The sequence below is a fragment of the Vicugna pacos genome, chromosome 11 (genome assembly GCF_048564905.1).
Source record: "Vicugna pacos chromosome 11, VicPac4, whole genome shotgun sequence".
NCBI lineage: Eukaryota > Metazoa > Chordata > Mammalia > Artiodactyla > Camelidae > Vicugna > Vicugna pacos.
Genome location: NC_132997.1, coordinates 71,487,351 through 71,508,446, shown reverse-complemented (window position 1 = coordinate 71,508,446; position 21,096 = coordinate 71,487,351). Strand labels below are relative to the sequence as shown.

General features: G+C 47.2%; 1 protein-coding gene across 1 annotated transcript; it reads right to left on the bottom strand.

The window, feature by feature from the left end:
* Positions 1-1,018: 1,018 nt before the first annotated feature.
* On the bottom strand, positions 1,019-19,761 carry FFAR4 (free fatty acid receptor 4). Its single transcript, XM_006211028.4, has 3 exons — positions 19,152-19,761; positions 10,065-10,193; positions 1,019-1,687 (listed from the first exon to the last, which is right to left on the bottom strand). The coding sequence occupies exons 1-3, from the start codon at positions 19,716-19,718 to the stop codon at positions 1,298-1,300; spliced, it is 1,086 nt and encodes a 361-aa protein (XP_006211090.2). The 5' UTR covers positions 19,719-19,761; the 3' UTR covers positions 1,019-1,297.
* Positions 19,762-21,096: the final 1,335 nt, after the last annotated feature.

Here is a 21,096-nt window from a genome sequence, read left to right as displayed (position 1 = left end):
TAAAAGCTACCACCTACATAAAAATCCAAATAGAAATTTAGACCAAATGAGGTGGCAGAGGAATATGTTCCAGACAAAAGAACAAGATAAAAATCCCAGAAGAAGGGCTGAGTGATGTGAAGATAGGCAATCTACCTGAGAAAGAGTTCAGAGTAATGATCATAAAGATGAAGAAAGAACTCGGGAGGAGAATGCATGCACAGAGCGAGAAGTTAGAAGTCCTTAACAGAGAGTTACAAAATATAAAGAACAACCAAACAGAGTTGAAGAATACAATAACTGAAAGGAAAAACAGTTCACTTCGTTTCCACCAGTCTTCTTTCTGTCCCACAAGTACGCCAGCCTCTTTATTCCAGCCACAGCATCCACTCCATCTGCAAAGTCCCATTGCCCTGAGTTCACACAGCTGGCTCTTTCTCATGGTTTACCTTTCAGCCCAAACATCATGCTCTGAAAGGTCATCCCAGACCTCTCAACACCCCACCTACATTGCCATCACTGTCCTATTTTCTTCACAATGTTAACTCACTCGGTAATACTGTACTATCTCCTGACTTGTGTTTGGTGTTTCTCTGCTCCCATCTAGAAGGGAAATGAGTTCCATGAGGGCAGGGTCACAGCTGTCCGGTTCACTGCTGCTTTCCCAGCACCAAGAGCACCAGCCACAGCACGCGTTTAAGAGGCATCTGACAAGTGGGTCAATGACAGGACTCTCTCGTGTTCTCACTTTCAAATGTTTCGAATCATCCTGTCTCCTCTCTGATTTCATGACAAGGCTTCCCCTGAAGGGGTCCATGGCATTTCTTTATAAATGAAAAATAAAGTCACCTTGAAGTGTTCCTTGGAAATTCTTCATGCACTCTTGACATTAATGAATGATCCTGCGGCCTTGCAAGTCTAGGGTGGGGAGCTAGAGGGGCCATGAGGCTTCAGAGGAGAAATCTGGGTCCTGGATCTGTTCCAAGACTCACTTCAGAAACCAGTAAGGTATGGCTTTTACGTAGGAGATGAGATTGCCGAACAGTTATAAATAAAAATTTATTAAATTCAATCCTATTACTAATACACTGAAAAAGTTCATATTGGAAAGAATCCCCAGCAAATCCTTTTACGAAGGATAAAATTGTAATTCTGAATGATCACCCCTTAATTTACTGGTGCTGTAAATAAGTATTTGCATAGGTTACATTTTCTTAAAGCAGGTACACTGGTGCAATGGTCCGGAAATTAACTCCCTTTGAAAACACACCACGACTTGCCAGAGAGCGACAAATACATGCCTATAGAGAAACAGTAACTAGCTGGAAATAACGGACAGATCATTTCTTCTGACAGACGTGTCTGTAAACATGGCTCCCTTTTCTGGGAAGAAGCAGCAGTGGAAAATTTTCCTCCATTCGTTCCTGAACAGTGACAAGTTGTAGAGAATGGGGTTGACGGCTGAGTTGGCGAACGTGAAGGCCACCACCCAGAAGAAGAGGGATGGCCAGATGACCAGGTTCTGCTGGAAGTTCTGGATGAGGATGAGGAGGATGGTGATGATGATGGGGCTCCACATGATGAAGAAGGAGATCATGAGCAGGAAGAGGGTGCGGAAGAGCCGGAAGTCCTGCTGCGACACGCGGATCTGGTGGCTCTCCGAGTACGCCAGGCTCATCGTCAGCCTCTTCCTGGATGCCTTCGTGATCTGCAGGAACACAAGACAGAGCCGGAGCCACAGTTTACAGCGGGATGTCATGGGGTTGGATCTAGGTGAAGCCGAGAGGGTTTAGCCAAAGTACTTTGAGAATAGGAGCCTTGGAAGTGTTCACTTCAGAGAGCAAGGGCCCCACAGAATGTGAGTCTGTGAGAGAGAAGGTGGGGCTGCCATTTAAGTGCATCTCCAGGGCGCAGGGCGCAGGGCAGAGGGTCTGCTGGGAGAGTCTGACCTCCCCAGAGGTTCTAAGGAGCCGCAGGCTCAGCTCAGGCTGCCCTGGGGATACATGCAGTGTCCTGCACTAGCGCCTAATTTTAATTGTCCTCTAAGCACAGCCAGAGGCAGAAGGCCTGCTGTCCCGATCACTTGCTCAGCTTTCACGGTGCCAGGAGGGGAGGGTGTGGGCAGGGGCTGTGGGGGGTGGCAGGGGGGGGCAGACTGGTGCACAGTTAGTCCAGGAAGTGATGGGGCTGAGTACCTACTAGGCTGACGTGCTCTCTTCCAGCCTGTGACCTCTGTCCCAGGGAAGAGATCCAGTTCCAAATGTCCAGCCCCCTGCGTGGGGCTTGCTAACTCCCCTTGGCTTGGTCTGGCCCTGTGTCCTTCGGCTTTTCCTGCAGGAGCAAACTGCTGGCCACACCGTGGCTGGCGACTTCATGGCCAAAATTCTCCTCGTTAGCTCTGCCCTGGCCTTCCTAGAACCATTCCCCTAAGATTCTTGATATCCCCAGAGGGGAAGTAATTAGACTCATTCACAGTCTGGGCAAGTTTAACTCCAGGATCAGAATGCCTTAAAATATTCTTCTTAGAATACTTCTAACTAGCTAATGAAAGGATAGCCATTTAATTATCTTATGATTAAACATATTTGCTTCTGTGCAGTAGTTTTGATCGACCTCTTGGTGATGGAGACCAGGGAAACAGACGCTGAGTGAACAGGACCCCTTCCTCCCCACCTTCTTCCTAACAAGAACAAAAAGAATGGGGATCACCAAACTTTATGGGGGGGCTCCTGTGTTCCAGGCACAGTACTACACATTTGTTTTATAAATTGTCACATTTAACCTTCACAACGGCTCTTTGGATTTGTGCTATTGTTATCCTCCCTTCAGAGATGAGGACACTGAATCTCAGGAAATTTGCATAACTTGTAGAAGATCACTCCACCGATGATAAATGGCCAAAGCCCCCATCAGTGAAAACCCAGCTCAGTTGAGCAGAAGATTAGTGACATCATAAAAGGCTTCAACAGGATTGCCTTCCTCTTCATCTCTCCCCTGCACTGCCTGCTCTGCAGAGGGACGGTTGCTCTGGAGATCTGACCCCCCATCTCAGACACACACGCTAGAGGTCACATTGGCACAGCCAAGCTGGAAGGTGCTGTGTAGAATCAAAGTTAGAATGTGTGTTCAGGTGAAAGCTGAGATCTCGGGTGATAGACCTGAGAGGGTAACAGCTGGCCAGCAGCAGATGGGTAGGCTACAGGGGAAATGGTGCCACTTCTGAGTAGCCTAAGTGCATCCTGGTGGGCATGATTCCAATAGCAGCCTCATCGCTTGGGCTGCCCACAGAGTCCTGGCAAAAAGGATGGAGTCCCTGGAAAAGTGTCTTTTAGATATTTTTTGAATAAACAATGTGGATGGCAGTTCATATTTATTGAGCACTTATTATATGCCAGGCTCTCTACATATCACTTGACTTATCTCTTTCAATTCTCCCAAGTGACATATGGTCTTTGATGATCCCCATTTTACAGAGGAGGAAACTGAGGCTCAAAGAGGTTAAGGAAATTTCCCAGCAGTACCTGGCTAAGCAGCTGCAGAGCTGGGCTTCAAACCTTGGCAGTGTGACTCCAGCCCATGCTCTTCATCGTGAACTAATTCCTTCCCACCCTCTAATGTCTCCATCAGAGGACATCCTTCTGCCCAGCCTGTAACGCCAAGTTCTAATGCCAGGAACTCCATCCTGCAGCGCTTGGTTTCAGGTGCTCACGTGGCACTTGCCACATAGAGTATGGGAGATGTTGAAGCATCACTCTTAAATTTTTTTGAGGGGTCCAGGGAAGCAATTAGGTTTGTTTGTTTGTTTGTTTATTTATTATTTTTTTAACGGATGTACTGGGGATCGAACCCAGGACCTCATACATGCTAAGCTCACATTCTACCACTGAGCTATACCCTCCCCTCTTGAAGCATCATCCTTTCCTCTGACTCCCACCAGATGGCAGCTCTCTGGGGAGCTGGGCAGCCCTGTGGCTTCTGTGGCCCAGGGCTCTGGCAAGTACCTGACAATGACTGTGAGCAGGCAAGGAACCGGACTGACTCATGGGCTAAGTGAATATGTGGTTGGCTCTTTTTTTTTAGCACTGACTGATGCTACCATTTTCCTCCATCTGCAGTTCCCACAATTCTCAGGGAGGTGAGAGGGAAAATGGGCTCATTATAATTAAACATCCCTTGCTCTCTCCCCCAGTTCAGATGATAGGACTAGTCGACTTTTGTCCAGGGTTTAAAATGTCTCTGCCGCTGGCTGAATGCTTGATGTGCTTTTAGATCAAATTAAATGCTTGATTAACTTTTGAGGATGAATTTTAATCCTTCAAAGAAGCCTGTGGGGTCAGATCTATTGTTCTGGGGATGAGAGAGGGGGGCTCTGAGAGGTGAAGTGACTTGCTCAAGGTCTCACAGTCAAGTGGGGGAAGTGGACCACAGGGAGGACACTCTTCATTGCCGAGCACACCACTGCTGCTGCGGGGACAGAAGACAGTGCTTCCCAGAATGTGGGCCACAGCCACTCACATCAGGGTCACTGGCTCTCAATAAAATACAAATGCTTGGGCCCACCTTCAGATACTCTGATTCTGAGGGTCCCAGTGGGCCCAGAAATCTTCACTTTCCATAAACTCAAACATACTCAAATCTCAATAATTCAAGAATGAGAACTACTCATCCAGGACAATGCGTTTGGAGCTTTGCCCTCAGTCCTTTAAAGAGTCACTTTTAAACTGAGACTCACTGCCACATGAGCATCTGAAGGCTATGAGTGAGGCTTTGCTCCACCTCAAACCCCTCTTCCACCCCAGTCACCAGACCACGGCTGCAGATGGGTGGTGGGTAATGGGAGAGGCCACTCTCACTGACCCGGCTTGGCTGGGGCCTCTGGGGGTGGGTCTCCTCTGGGGCCTGCGTGGTCAATCCACAACCCCCTGATTGGAATCATCAGATAATAGACTCCATCCTTCCAGAGGGTGCACCTCCCTTCCATCACCAACAAGCAGGCCCCAAAGCTAAGGAATGAGGGCCAGGTGTGGAAAAAGGAAAAGTTTTGTGTTCACCTCCTAACATCTTCACGTTTAGCTGAAAGGGATTTCATTTCTTGGTGAAACCCTGAGAGACATTGACGGTTTTCCAGCTTCAGGCCACATACTCACTCTCTCATTGAACAAATATTTATTGAGCCCCTATTATATGCCCAGCACTCTTACAGGTGCTAGATGCACAACAGGAAACAAAGGAGCCCTGCCTGCCCTGAACTTCCGTTCTAATGTGTATGTGGGGGAGCGGGAGGGGGGACCAAGAAACCTACAAGCTGTTGCAAAGCAAAGTGTGGAAGCGTCTCATCTCACCATGGTGTTGGTTGCTGGGTGACAATGTAAACCAAGCCCCACCAGCAAGTGTGGACAGCCTGATCAAAGGCACTAGGGAGTGGCCTGGAGACTATTACCCTGGGAAACCGTTGATTGGAAAAAGTCACTGGAGATACACAGTACACCTGAGTCATGAGGACAGCGGAAGCAGGAGAGGCAGAGGGTGGAAAAGGTCATTGCCCTGAGCAACTGAAGTGGCCCCCGGAAGGGAAGAGCCCCGATGAAACCTGCTCTCCATGCTTACCCAGAGCAGAACCAGCAACCAGGGTGGGGACTTGAGAGCAGCGGTTCCCAAAGAAGAGTCCTGGGAACACCAGCCCCAAGCAACGCTCTGTGGGGCAAAGGGGATCTGCAGTCAGATTTAGCAACGCTGCCTACTCTATTCCGGAGTTGAAGATTCTCAAAGTACTTTAGCATAATAAAGGCTCTGAGAAGGTCTGCAGCAAAGAAACCCATTAAACGTTGATTAACCCAGCATTTCCCAAACTCCTTTGATCATGGAACCCCTTCTAACATCTCAAGTCCCATGCAGTCCTAGAGAGCACGTTAGGGGAGACTCTGCTTGTGAGGAATAAAAGTCAGGGTGGTTTGAAAGAGGCACTTCTCAGGCCTAGAGATGGAAACTGAGTTAGAGGCAGTAGCAATAGGTGAGGAGTGGAGCTGGTGGGAAAGGGGTGGGTGCTAGAGTTACCTGTCCAGGGGCTTCAAGTGATTTGCTAATTGTATCTCTAGGACTATAGCTAATTAACACTGATGATCCTTTGATTTTGCAGAGTTATGCTCTTGACAGAAAAAGCTCGGCAGAAAGTCAGAGTCAGTGTCTGAGTTATCAGGAGCTTCAGTGGGAGAGACTTAGGCTCTGGGACCTGCCCAGACTCTGCCTGACGGCTTTCCTGCTGCCCAGTTGCCCACGGGTGCAAAGTGAGGCCACATGTCCTAGTCCTCCTGGGGAATGGGCAGTAGTCAGCTTTGCCAGTGGGGTGAAAAGTAATTTTTTTTACATCTTATACTGGCATTAATGTTGTGATTTTTCAAAATCACACTAGACGTCTTTCATATGAAAGTCTACTGGTCTGTTCAAAACATTACCGTATCTGCACGCTCATTTTATTGTGTTAAACAAGACCCCGAGGCCCTTTTGGCTAGAGGAAACTCACGCGACTCGTTCAGTGACTTGCCTAAGGACACGCAGTAATAAAGCTTGGACTAGAATCCGGGTCTTATGACTCTTTGTCCAGTGGTTTTCCCAAAACCCCAAAGGAGAAGGAGCTGTTGGCCCTTTCCATGTGATCCAAGCTTGTGTCTTACTCCTTCAGTGAGTGTCTGTTGAGCACCGACAATGAATAAGCCAGGCTCTGTTCTAGGCATGTGGCTATGGCAGGAAACAAAACAAAGTCTCTGCCCTTGTGGAGGTTGCATTCTACTGGGCAAGACAGATGATAAGCAAGTAAATGCACACAAAGGGAATATGACATGGGTTGGAAGTGCTTTGAAGAGAAGTTGCAGTGAGGGACTGGAGAAAGATGAGGAGTCTTCCTGAAGAAGAGGCTTCTGAGCAGAGACCTAAATGAAGTGCCCATGCAGAAGTCTAGAGGACAGATCTGGGAGAAGAAATGACAGGTGCAGAGGTCCTGAGGCAGCAGTGCATTGGCATGTGTGAGGAATAGCCCCAAGGCCCACTGGACACGAAGGAGGTGGAGAAGAGGAAGTGAGGGGGCAGACAGGGCCCAGATGACATAGGGCCTTAAAGTGAAGGTTTTAGATTTTCCTCCATGTGTGAGGGAAGTGATGGTATCTAAATTATACCTTTGACTCACTACTCAGAGCACTGTTTCATCACTGTGAGTCATGATAGATACTCTGATTCATCCAGGAGCTGTCCTGGGGTCTGGGATGGGAAGAACTGAAGACCAGCCATGGGTTTCTATGCAGAGTAGCTGGAGCTGCAGTTAGAGGCAGGTGGATAAGGGGACACCTCCCCCAACTCATCAGGACTCAAGATCCCCTAGGATGTTTCCAGGCAGGCCCTGGCCCGAGGAAAAGATGGAGGGATTGGGAAAACTTTCCATAGAGTAAGTCAGTCCTCTCTCAGAAGGCAGCTGAGAAGGATGAGGCAAGAGTGAAAACGGGCAGATCAAAGCCCTCAGCCTCCAAGGGACTCAGGAGTGGGACTCAGGAGCCCAACCAGATGTTGGATGCCACTGCCAGCTTCTAACCAGCGCTCCTCCGCACTGGACCCTTGTTCTTGCCATACTCCAAACCTGAGCCCTGCTGTTTATTCTCTCAAAAATCTCAGCTGGACCTTTTCCCTACATGCTCTGGGAGAATTAGAACAGCCTTGCCTAACAGATAACAACAGATATACTTTATTCATCCCCTGCTACAGGCAGGCACAACACTCACCATAGTTCCACCAGTAGTATCTCCTACGTGTCTCACAAAATTCTTAAACTGTTGGAGTTATGATCGTTATTTTGCAGATGAGGAAATGGAGGTTCAGAGAAGGTAAGTAACTTGCCAAAAGCCACACATCAAGTAAGTGGCAGATTCAGGACTGAATGCCATGTTACTAAAATAACACTTTCATGTCTCTGTGTCTGTCTTTCATAGCCTTTTGCTTGACTTTCTTTTCTCCCTATTCCTTCTGTACATTTGTGTAGCATTTAACAGCTTCAAAGTCTCAGCATCACTCCTTCTTGTGTCTCAGGGTTTCACTGCATTGAGTAGCAGCACCATTGTCTGTCTCCCTCTTCCCTTTCCTGTGTTAAAGCTCCTTCTAGATAGAAAATGTGACCTGCTCACTTCTGACCACTCTCTACTCCCCTCCAACACTTCGCATAGAGCAGATCCTTAGCAAAAGTCTGAGGAATTCAAGTGTTAGGACTCTGGGGCCAGACTGCCTGGGTTTAAGTCCTGATAATGCTGCTTAAGAGCTGTGTGACTTTTCACAAGTTACTCAGCCTCTCTTGCCTGGGTTTCCTCATCTGTAATTCTGGCTAGAATTAATGAGTTAGTTCCTGACACATGGTAAATATCACATAAATATTTGTTAATTTTTTAAAAATTCATTCTACATTTCTCTTCCTTTCCCTCTCACTTCTTTTCTTTTAACGTAATGATAGTAACTAACACTTACATAGTATTTACATATGCCAGCCCCCCACCGCAAGCACCTGACAGACAAGCACTCAACTCTAGGCCTGAATCTGCCCCACACCCTTGAACAAGTCCAGGCAGGGAGTCACTTACAGGGGTCACAAGTCAATTGGTGGGGAATAACATGGGGGTCATCTCACACAGGACTGGGGATTACAAGACCAGGATGGAGGTTGGCCTGGCTTTGGGTCCTAAGCATCTGAGAAGGTGACAGATCCTCAGCTACAAAGAAAGGGCCATAAAAGTGGCCAGACAGGGAGCAGGACCTACAGGGCTCCACTTCAATATGCTTGTTTGCCAAATGACCCATTATATGCTATAAAACCAAGATTCAACAACTGTAAACCTCAGAGAGGTCTTGCAGTGAACCTTCTACAATGAGCACGAACACACATAGATGCCATGGGCCTGGGCCAGCGCTGCATATGCAGATGGGCTGCCTCAAGAGGTAAGAAACAGACCAACACTCAGGGGTGGGTATAGCTCAGTGGTAGAGCCTGTGCTTAGCATGTGCGAGGCCCAGGGTTCAATCCCCAGTCCCTGCATTAAATAAATAAACAGTCAAACCTAATCACCCCCCCCCTCAAAATGAAACAGACTTACAAGTCTTTCTTACATTCCTGTACATATTCGCTTCAAAGGTAGAGATCATTTCCTGTTTCAGGGCACTTTTGAAAGGTACAGGAGGGGCATTCTGGGTGCTGCTTCTGGGAGTGTGGTCAGTTTTTGTGACCTGTGTGCATATGCTGGGTGTGCTTTCCTGTACTTATATTGTACTTCAATAAAAGTTTTTAAAAGTGTACCTTCTTTACCACCACGTTGCTGTTCGTGACGGGGAACAATGGACACAACCCAAAAGCCCATAAAATAAATTATATCACACCTGTATGATGGACGACCGTGAAGCCAATAAAAATAATGAGGCAGAGATACAGGAACTGATACAGAGAGATGTTGCGCTACAAGCTAATAGAAAAAAAGGAAGTAATAGAGCAGATAGTATTATCTCAAATCTGAAAACAAACATTGGGCTGAACCCTGGTAATAGCTGATATTTTGTAGTTGACCATTTAGTGGGATTTATCATATATATATATATATATATATATATATATATATATATACACACACATGTGTGTGTTTATATATACACATACACACATTGAATAGGAGTATGTATATATATGTAAATTTATAAGAAAAATAACTTGAAAAATGTACTTTAAGTTGTTAACAATGGGGGTAGATTAGATTTTTAGTATCTGTGTTACACATTTCTATGTCTTTAATTTTTTTTAATGAGTTTGTATCACTTTAGTGTTCAACAAAAATACTATTATTGTTCATTTCAAAAACAAACAATAATAATAACAATCACAAAGATACGACTTTAAGAAATGACTGAACTCTTGTTCCTTCGTGTTGCAGAGGGAGGGATCTGGGCAGTGAACCAGGATTGGACTGGTGTGAATTCTAATGTAACTTCTGACCTAGAAATGCTAAGATTCCACCTGAAATACCCCAAGCCCGAGTGAAGTTCAGCCATGGCTCTTGAAGCAAACTTACCTGTAAAATTTTGGAGTAGCTGATCACAATAAGTAGTCCCGGGACCAAAAAGTTCAAAGTCACAAATGACACATCCCAGGAGATTTCTCCGGCAATGCTGGGCCAAACCAGTGTGCAAATCAGAATCTCCTAGTCACGAGAGGGAAGAGAGGGTCATTTAAACGCTGGCTTCTTCCTTGGCCTTAAGCTCAGTCCCAGCTGGGAGCACTGTTACACTGCTGTGTTAATGCGGTTGTGTTATGCTGTTACACAACCAGTATCACAAGAAATCCCAGAATCCCTTTCACTGCCTACACAGCTCCCTTACAAATAATTTGCCTCTGACTCTCAGAATCACCATAATTATAATTCCATTCTCCAGGGGAGGCACACAGGCCACAGGTTCTCGGCTGGGAAGAGCTAGAGTCAGTTTCGGGGCGTGACTTCAAGACTCCAGGACTCCAGGTCCAGTGCTCTTGCTACATCCCTGGACTGAGCTGCAAATAGGTTTTGAGCTTTCTCTGCCAAGTCCTTCATGAAGAAAAATCTGACCCCTGAAAAGTTACATAGATTGGAAGTGACATGCTACACACAAGCATACAGAACCAGGAAGGAAGTTTCAGTGCAGTCACACTGTCTGCACACAGGGTCTACATTAAGGCATTAAGTATTCACATGGGGGATGTTCAAATGTCTGAAATGTGCCAAGCTGCATCAAGGTGGCCCTGGCTTACTCCGGGACAGTGGCTGGTGCCCAGACTCGGGAACTCTGTCCTCATGTGCCTCTCCTCCAGGTAAGCACACGACAGCACCAGAACAAAGATGCAGCCACAGCCATCAATTCAAGATGGAAAACCACTGAGATGGCGCAGAAGAGTGTGAAGGTTTGTGACCTTGCTGCTATCATGCTGTTGTGCTGAATCCAAATGTTTGACACTAACTACAAACCACGCAACCTGTTGGGACCTCACTAGATAGTCACTAAGAGTGGCTGCAACAATTTCTTCCAATGAGTAAATAGGTCAATGAAAAGAGATCTATCTATCCATCCTCCCAAACACAAATATCCTGTGCCTGCTTGACTATAGGACAAAACTATTTAGAAAACAAGAGCCCTAAGCACTTCTGGGCATGCAGGACAGATTTTTGAGAAGCACCTTTTGTGTAAAAAGACCACATCACTGATTTTTGGTGGGCAAGATATCTTAAACACTGCCCAGAAGAAGTATCATTTTCCATAGCATCATTCATTCATTCATTTGTCCATTTAACCAACATTTATTGAATGCTATACTAAGCAAAGGCAAAGAATATTTATCATTTCCCAACATGGATCATAATCGCATGGTCAAACTTAAAATACAATCAAATAGTCACTCAACTTCCTATTCAGTATAACAGAAAATAGTAATATCTGAAATTCACTGAGCATTTATTCTGTGCCAGGAAGCCCTTTACATACTTTATCTCATAGAGTGTTCACTGCAACCTTGTTGAAATGCATATTATTATTTTTCCCATTACACAGAGGAGAAAACTTAGGCTTAGAAACATCCTTCTAAAACACTAAAGATGTAGTCCTTTTTACTCAACTGCAAACAGCTGAGTGGTTACAAAGGCTCAAGAAAACTCTTAGACAACTGAAGCAGGGAAGGATGCTTTACCTATATTTGTACCTTGAAAGGGGGAATGAGAATGTTGCTTCCTTTTCCTGTTTTGTTTAGATGGCTCACAAATGCACTGGGCATTCTAAAAACTTGTTAGTCCATCCTCATCCCCCCCGTGCACACCTGATGGAAGAAAGTTGATTAGAGCTTTCCACATTTGGTGATTGGAAAGAAATCTGTCTATCAAGGATCGTCTGAATATTGGCAATGTGGTGATCACGGCTCTTTGGGAAATCCATGCAGGCTTTGTTTGTACTCAGACTTCTGCCCATCAGGGACCCCTCATTCCAGTACATTGGTGGGCAACATATATCGGCAGATATGTTGAAGCAGCCATCAGAAGAAAAAGATTCCAGCTCTGAGTGTGACTTGGTCTCTAATTCTTATACTTGTGATGGGAAAATGTACCGGGAGGGAGGCCAGAAAAGTAGATGACCCCAGGACCATTTCTTAAAGCCCCCAAGGGTCCACAACTCTTTCTAAAAACCTTCTCCAAACTCTAATTCAAAAAGACACATGCGCTCTAATGTTCCCAGCAGCACTATTTACAATAGTCAAGACATAGAACAACTTAAATGTCATCGGCAGATGACTGGGTAAAGAAGATGTGATATGTATATATATATCACTATCCATAGCATCATTCATATACATATAATATATATAATAAAATACTACTCAGCCACAAAAAAGAATAAAATAATGTCATTTGCAGCAACATGGATGGACCTAGAGATTATCATACTAAATGAAGTAAGTCAGACAGAGAGAGACAAATATCATATGATTAAGATATGCTTATCATATGATTTGCTTATTTACGATATCTTTAAAAAATGACACAAATGAACTTATTTACAAAACAGAAACAGACTCACAGGCATAGAAAACAAACCTACGGTTACCAAACAGGAAAGGCAGGGGAGGGATAAATTAGGAATTTGGGATTAGCAGATACAAGCTACTATAGACAAAATAGGTCCTACTATATAACAAAGGGAACTATATTCAATAGCGTGTAATAACCTATAATGAAAATGAATATATACATATGTGTATAACTGAATCACTATGCTGTACACCAGAAACTAACACGACAGTGTAAATCAACTATACTTCAATTAAAAAACAAAAAAAAGCTCCAAATGTCTACCCAACCCCCTCCAGGCTTAACAAGATTTTGCAGAAGAATGTGTAACAATAGAAGAAGGTATTCCCTCTGCATCTGAGGCAAAAATATAGATACTGAAATAATATGCCTGTATTAGTCCTGTATTGTTGAAGAAAATGTGTCAGTGTGACTGAACAGATATCTGCCCACACACCCCTCTACCACAGGGATAGGAAAAAGACTAGAAAGATACACTCCAGAGCATTCACAGCGTCTATTTCTAGATGGGACTCAAGGTATTTTTTTCCATTTGGCTTCTCTGAATTTTCTTAATTTTCTATAATGTGCCTATCTTACTTTTATAAGAGTGAAAAATGGCAGTAAAAATTAACTTTTAAGAGAAATGATGATCAAATATCAAACACAGATTACCATGAGAGCTTAGCAAACCTAATGGGCTATTTTTTCAACAAAGACAATGAACCCACCCTAGGAAGCCTTCCAAATTTCGTGACGCTAATGAAGGCGCTCTTTTACCATTTGATTTGTGGCTCTCACTCCAGGCAGGACTATGTAAGGAAGTAACAGAAGAGCTCTGGCCAGCACCCCCATATGTGAGCTAGGAGACAGTGTGGCCAGCTTGTGCAGACTAAATGACTAACCGCATGCTCTTTAGAAAGCTTTGTATGGTATCACTGGTTAAATGCAAGTTTATTCTCATTAAAATCTTTTTAAAAATTAAAAAGCAGGCACCAAGTCCACAGTCATAGATCTAACTTGGTGTTATAATTTTGTTTCTGTGGGAAAATCTATTTGACTTAAGTCATTTGGCTTCTAGGTATTCTCATGGGCTGTGACTTGTAGTTCAGGGGTGAGTCAAATTCGGAAGGTTGGTGCATGAGTGTTACAATATTCTCTGTACTGTTTCTGCACATTTGAAATGTTTCCTGATTTTAAAAGGGGAATTTGAAAACCAAAAGTGCTGGGCCTGCTTTGTTCCTAAGCTACAGAAACAGAGCTGGTGGAGCCCACGACAGACGCTTGTGACTCCAGTGATGGTGGCTGAGCCACTGTGAAGCCACAGTGAGGACCGGCAAGTCTCAATCCAGCCCTCAAGGAGGCATAGTGCAGTCAGGGATGGAGAGAAGCACCAGGAAACTTCAATACAGGGCAGCGAGCCGGAAGTGCCCAGAGAGCTATAGGTGATGGTGCCAGTGGAGTCACCAGGTAGCTGCACCCAGCAGGGGTCATGTCAGCGGTGCCTGGGAGGATGGGCTTCAGCCAGGGGAACGGGAGGCTGAGCTCAGTGTCCAGACCAGAAGGGATGTCAGTGGGAGGCCAGGTACAACAGTGTTAAGTATGGTTGAGGGTGACTTGTGCCCCCATCCCAATCTCCATCTCTCCGTAACAATCTCATCCACTTCCATGGCTCCTTTTTTCAGATGCTGCTGCAGTCTACTCTTTCCAGCTCTGTCTCCTCCTGAACCCCAGACTGTTCCTCCTCCCCTGAGGGCATCTCTACAGGATGCTTCACAGGCACTTCCAGCCTCCAGTGTCCCACCCCAAAAGATTCCACCACCTGAAATCACCGATTCTGGGCACGGAGCCACCATTCCCCAAGATACCAGAAACCTGAGTATTGGCTTTGTGCCTTCTTCTTCCTCCCTCTCCACTCAGAGGAAACTTCTGGATTCTGTCTGTTAAGCTATCCAACCACATATCTCATTCTCACTGACCCACCCCCTTGCAGACCAGGCCATCTCTCCCCTTGTAAGTCCAAATGCTCTAACAGGGTGTACCTGGCCCTTCTCCAGCTGGCTCCTGCCAGCCCTGTCAGTACCATCTCTTGCTGACATGTGGGCTACTTCTTCTTCCTGTCATGTCCCTCCAGTCCCCCACATCCCTGCCTGGCTAACTGCCTCTCATCTTCACACTCAGCTGTGATGTCAGCCATCTTTCCTAAGACTCCCTGTGAATGGGGAAATCTACCTGCAGGCGCTGCTCAGGGACTGATCCCTCTCCCCACCAGTTGACTCCTTCGCAGATGCCAACAAATTCCAGCTGTTTCCTATCAGCTTCTCTAATGATTCTTTCTGGAGTAACCCCAGGGACCCCTTTGTAAATAGTTCTTCCTGCCCCACTTCTTCAAACAAAATGGAAGACTTCCAAGGTAATTTTAAGGAACTGGGAATCCTTGCTATATATTGCCTCTCCTATCAGCTTCCCAGCAGAAAAGAAAGAACATATCCATGTAAGAGATAAACTTACTTTCCTATATCTTAAAGACTTTTATATAGTATACCATAATAAAGGTAAGCAAACTCAGTTGTCTTCTCAGACAGCCCACACTCAGTAGAGACATGACGGCATAATGGCCTGGTATGAAATCAGGGCAGGGCAGAGCAGTGGGCCCAAGCACTTTCCTCAAAGCATGAACTCATGGGAGAGGCACCAGGAGGAAAAGACGGATCCAGGCTAAATTCTGGTTCATCCTTTGCCTGTTGCGTGACTTCAGGCATCTTCTCCTTCAGAAAATAAACTTGAAAACATCTACTTGTGGGGTTACCATGGGGACTAAATTGTGGCAGGATCTGGGACCAGAATCTGCGTGATCAGTACACTTACTCCTTGAAGAGAACACTGTCTTCATCATGTGACTCGTGGTGGGGGCTGGAGGGAGAGGTGCTCAGTAAATGTTTGCAGAATAAATGGGCAGCACATTCTGGCCAGGGTGGACAGTCCTCCCCACTTGCCAATGAGGGTCACACCCCACCAGCGCCACAGCATACACAGGCAGGAATCCCATTGGAACAGGCTGAGCTGACCTGGCTGGGATGTCTAAGTTGCTAGGATGGGTCCAGCCTCCTAAAATGTCAGTTTTTTATTTTACAGCAGTCAGAAGAATCATATCATACTGTTTGAAAAGTGTTTAAAATATTTATAACCAAAGACAAGGAAACTAATCATAGCTGGCAATTCTTCAGCGTTTAATTGTGTATGTGCCAGGTGTTGGCACAGTTACTGAACCCTGGTCCTCACGATAATCCTTTAAGGTCAATATTATTATTGTGTGCATTTTGCAAACTCGGAAAGTGAGGTATAGGGAGATGCAAACCCTTGTCTTTGTTTTGCAGCTCCTAAATGGCAGAGATGGGATTCAAACTCAGAATATTTGACTCCTAATACCGAATTATCTAGCATTTTCTAGAATGTCTATCATTTCATCCTCCCTTCAGAGAAGTTTTAGAGAGTCTGGTCACCTTGGACCCCTGGGCACCCACTGCCCAAATGGACAAAGGTAATTATGTTCCTTTTGGGGATGTGGGGAGGTTCAGATAACCAGAAGGCTATGAGAGGCACGGCTTCCCTGGCCAGTGTGCCTTAAGGGGAGGGAGCCAGCACGTGCCTGGGTTTAGTTAGTTCTCTCTCTTTGGGCAGGAAAATGTCCCCCATCCAAAACATTCATATTTAGTGTCCAAGTAGGAGGGGGCAGGCAGAATCTACAGCCAGGAAGCTGGGAGTAGAGAACTGAGAAAACAAGCTTTTGCTAATTTTAAATGTGAGTCTCAGTTCAGTCTAGACCGGATCCTTCTCTGTCTCTCTTTTTTTTTTAAATGAGTCCCGGTTTGCGCATCTATAAAATAAGATATTTCCTACATGCTCAAGTCACAGCCCTTGAGGAACCAGGAGTTTTGTTTGTTGGCGTACTGGCAGGTGTATATATGTGTGTGTTGGGGGTTGGGGGGCAGATGGGGAAAAGACAGAAGACGGAGAGCTGGGAAGCACTGTCCTGGTTTTTCATTACAAGCTCCCTCGCCTCATATCTACTAATTTCAAGCAACGGGGTTCCTGCAGCCAGCTTGCCTAGCCCCCAAACTTCTGAGATGCTGGACAGACCCATTTTCTCCCAGGGGCTTTGGCCAAATCTCTCTCCAAAGCTCTTAAAATCAAGCAAGTGTTTCTGCATAAAACAAGAAGGGGGTCTTTGTGTGCAGCCCCAAGGAGGGTACCGAGGGAAGGCCACCCTAACACAGATCTCCATGGAAGCACCTTGCATACAACTCTGGTCATTCTGGAAGTGTTGTGCAGGTCTCCAACTACCCAGAGATGCCCTACCTGGTGTAAAACACAGAATGGCAAGGCTCTGAAGGTCTGCATCTGTGTGAAGGCCTTCCCACTCCAACAACCCCGTGTCCATGTCAGCAAGCAGTTGTAGTCTGGGCTTTTGGCTGGCAGGTAACAAGAGCCTCATTTTTTTAGTGTTGTTTGTCAGTTAAGTAGGAGTGTACCTAAAACAATTGTAAAAGGGGGGAGAGACAAAGATACACATCTGGAAACAAAAGATACCCTTAAGAGAAGTTGTATTTGATCTAATTTAATTCCCTGAATGTCATTTTTCTGTAAGAAAAAAATGGGAGGAAGGGGCTGAATCCTTTAAGTTAGGTGAACAATTCAGAAACAGTGAGAGAATAACTTAAAAAAAAAAAAAAAGAAGAAGAAGACTGATGGCTGAATCCCAGCTCCCAGCTGATCCAATTAGCCTGGGGTGAGGTCTGGGCTTCTGCTTATTTTAGAAGCACCAAGTGATCCGTTGAGAGTTTAGGTCTATCTGCACTGAGGACAGGCCTGCCCACTAAGCCAGGGTCCTTGGTCTGCCCATGCCAATGGCGCCCCACCAGCTCAGCTAATACCAGCTTTCTTGGTCCCCACTTAAGGGAACCTGGCTATAGGCTTACATGTTCTTTGATCAAATACCACAGGCCTGACATGCTTTCTGCCTGTTAGTCATTCAAGGCCTTAAAACAAAAACAAACAAACACCTCACAATATATTCCACATAAGAAATAAACTATTAGAAAAGAGACTTCTAGTTTTGATTTGTGTTAAAAAGAGAAAGAAAAAAAAAAACCCACTGCCCACACAGGATGCAGACTTCACTCCCCAATAAAAGGCCTGTGTGTGAGAGACCCGTCTGGGAAACGCCCAAAGAAGCCCACCTCTGGTCCGTGCTCTGGAGGACACACGCAGGGTCCCCAGCCAGACTGTGTTGCCTCCCTAGCTGGGAGCCTTCTCCCCTTCCTCCCTACCCCCCAGCCCTTCTGGCCACTGCGCCGGCCTCTCTGGGAACTGTGATTTCTGCCGGGCTTGCTCGGGACGCCCCACACGCCCTTCTAGGGTCAGGGTTGAGCTTTCGTGTCCCTTGGCCCCCGGCGGGAAAACCAGCGCCCTCCGTAGGGAAAGAGGTGGGGCGGAGAACCCAGCCTCGGGGAGACCCCCGAGCGAGGGGACGCACAGACCTCTGTCTTTTCCTGGCCTTCCCCGCGAGGCGCACAGAACCTAACACCCAATGCCAACCAGGTCCGGCGTCCCGGGTGAACCTCTGCGCTCAAATCCCGCGGCGGCGCGGCAGGGCAGCGATGGAAACAGACCCAAGCCGGCGATTCTCGACCGCCGGACTGAAGCCGACTCGAGCCAATGTCAGGAACCCTCCTCCACAGAGTCTCTTTCAGATCATGGACCTCCGCTACGATCCTAATGACAACTCTGGGCGCGCTGCCCAGAACAAAGCTCAGGGGCTCAGCCTTTGGAATCCTGGGAATATTTCTGGGCCCCAGGAGGCTCTGAAGCCACTCTTTATCCAAAACTCCCAGGGTAAACTGCCGTGGTCTAGTCTAATCCTTCCGTCTTGCAGTTGGAAAAATTGAGGGTCCGGGAAGGGAAGTAACAACTCCCCCAAGAGGCAGCACTGGATCTGGAGTCTCGGTCTCAAAAGCCCTTAAACCACACGCATACGCACATGCCCGCGGGTTCTCAAAGCCGGACCCTTATCCAGCCCGTCCTGAATCTGCTGAGCACGATCTCAGCTCCTCCTCGCACTAAGGGAGAGATACCCTGAGCATGTTACTCTCTGTGTGCCTCAGCTTCCTCATCTGTAAATAGGTATGATAATAAGGGTACTGTAGCACCCGGCGAAAAAGCAGAATTCACTAATAATGCGATTAGTCACTCCGGGTCCCCAAAGTTCCTTCTGTCTGGCCGCGAAGCCCCAGTTTCCTCACTAACCTCTCAATAGCCAGCGCTTTACAGGCATTTTGGGGACTCCACTCACAAAGTTTTGGAGGGCGTTTTCGGAATTTACATCGTAGGGTCACAGTGAAATTTAAGAGATAAAACTTCACAGAACCGGGCACGGCGACGATTAAACGCAACAAATGGCGTATTATTGCTTCGTTGTTTTTGTTAATAATCATCCCAGGTCACTCTTTCTGTCGGATCCCGCCTGCCAGCCCTCCGCAGACACCTGCCCAGCGCGCACAGCCCGACGCTCACCTGGTCGGCGCCGGTGAACCGCTGAGGGACCACGCGGAAGAAGAGGCAGAGGGGCAGCGCGGCGAGCGCCGAGTAGCCCCAGATGAGCGCGAGCAACACCGCCCGCGCCCGCCGCCCTGGGCCCCGCACGCCGCGCTGCAGGCGGACGATGCACACCATGCGCTCCAGGCTGACGGCCGCCAGCGTAAGGATGGTGACGCTGCCGCTCAGGGTCATCACGTAGAAGAGCAGGTGGCAGGCGACCGGGCCCAGCAGCCAGGCTTCGGTCCAACGCACCGCCAGCACAGGAGGGATGGTGCTAGTGAAGAGCAAGTCCGCGCAGAAAAGGTTGAGCACCAGGCTGACGGTGGTGCCTCGGCGCCGCCGGCGCGCCACCAGCACCAAGGCGCTCACGTTGCCCAGCAGCGACACCGCAAAGATGAGTGCCAGCACCACGGTCTCCACGGCGCTCAGCACCAGCCGGTGGTCGCCCTTGACATCGGAGAAGAAAGGGAAGCGGGTGCGGTTGGCCCTCTCCAGGCTGCGCGCGGGCTCAGTGCCCGCCGTCTGCGCGCCCTCAGGGGACATGCCCGGCTCCCCACGGCCCCGCAGCCGTCTGCGAGTGCACTCATCTGGGAGGTGACTGAGCGCCTAGGCGGGGAAAGAGGAAGGGAGGCGGTTGCGACATCTCTCCTCTGGCCCCCTCCCACCTGAGCAGCGCCGGCGCTGGGCGTTTCGAGCTGAGCCTGGGGCGCGCGGGAACGAGGAAGTGCCTGCGACTCTGGCTGGAAACACCCGGGGTTGGGAGGGAGGCCGCAGCTCTGGCAGAGGCCTCACGCCCTCTGACCCATGTGGAGCACCCTCGGGGCCCAGAAACCCTACCTCTTGAACCCTCAGAAATCCTACAAGGCCTCCCCAGCCTCCTTCACCCTCCAGGGGCACCCGGTGTGCCAAGCCCTTAAATCCACTGATTTTGCTAAAACTGAACTTTGGAAATCGTTTTGGCCTGTGCTGTTCAGACTTCACCGAGAAGCCCTGTGGGCCTGAGGGTTAATCCCAAGGCACCTTGCAATGGGCCCAGATCTCTTTTTTTTGAGTGGGAAGGGTTGTTTGTTTTATCATCGCCTATTAACATGTAACTGGGTAGATTGGTTGGTTCATCTCTCTGCGTCCTAGTTTTTTCATCTATAAAGGGGATGATAATATCTCATCAGGTAATTGTGAGGATCATAAAAAGATTCACACTTGGCATGTAGTAATTGTCATGAAATGTCATCAGTTATTAATTATTGTAATTAAAATCCATGTAAATTTTTTATTCTGAGCAACAATGTAAAATGTATTCATGTAAAAAGAGTAGGCTCCCCAAAATCTTGAATAAAATTGGTACCCCAGAAAGACACTCCAAGGTGCACATACAGGCTGTGAATGTGCCCTGGGTACCCCAATTTGAGAAGCACCAGACAATCCAATCCCCTTACAGATGAGGAAGCTGAGGTACAGCAAGAAGTGATTTGTCCAGAGTAGCCCCTGTAATAAAAGCCAGTCCCCTGCCCCACCCAGATATTTTCACTACACCCCTGTTGCCCAGTTTTCTGTTACAGTAAATTAGGTAGTTAGAAAATGAAAGTGTGCTTGTGGCCCTACACCCAGTGACCACTTCCCTGGCCAGACACCATCCTGCCACCCACACTCTCACCCTCCTCCCCTTTGCCATACTGCCAGGCACATTCTGGTCTTGTAATTGTTTCTGTGTATTTACTAAGAAGTTGGTGCACCAGCCTGAAGTGCTGTGTGACTCAAGGCCAGGGATGCATTTGTATGTTTTCTTATCATTGTGGCATTCGGAGTCTGAGCTGACAATGTGACCTTCTGGCCTGAAGGGCAGGTTGCATGTCAGTGGGAGACCTTCAACTTGAACCTTGACTAAATTCAGGTAGTAAAAGAAAAGCAGTTTGCTTCCTGA

Bases quoted from the DNA above. Each gene is read 5' to 3' on its own strand.
- FFAR4 (XM_006211028.4), bottom strand. From the start codon at position 19,718: ATGTCCCCTGAGGGCGCGCAGACGGCGGGCACTGAGCCCGCGCGCAGC. The intron at 10,194-19,151 runs GTGAGCGTCGGG...TCTCGTGACTAG, and splicing joins GGTTCACCGGCGCCGACCAG to GAGATTCTGATTTGCACACT. The intron at 1,688-10,064 runs GTAAGTTTGCTT...GTGTTCCTGCAG, and splicing joins GCTACTCCAAAATTTTACAG to ATCACGAAGGCATCCAGGAA.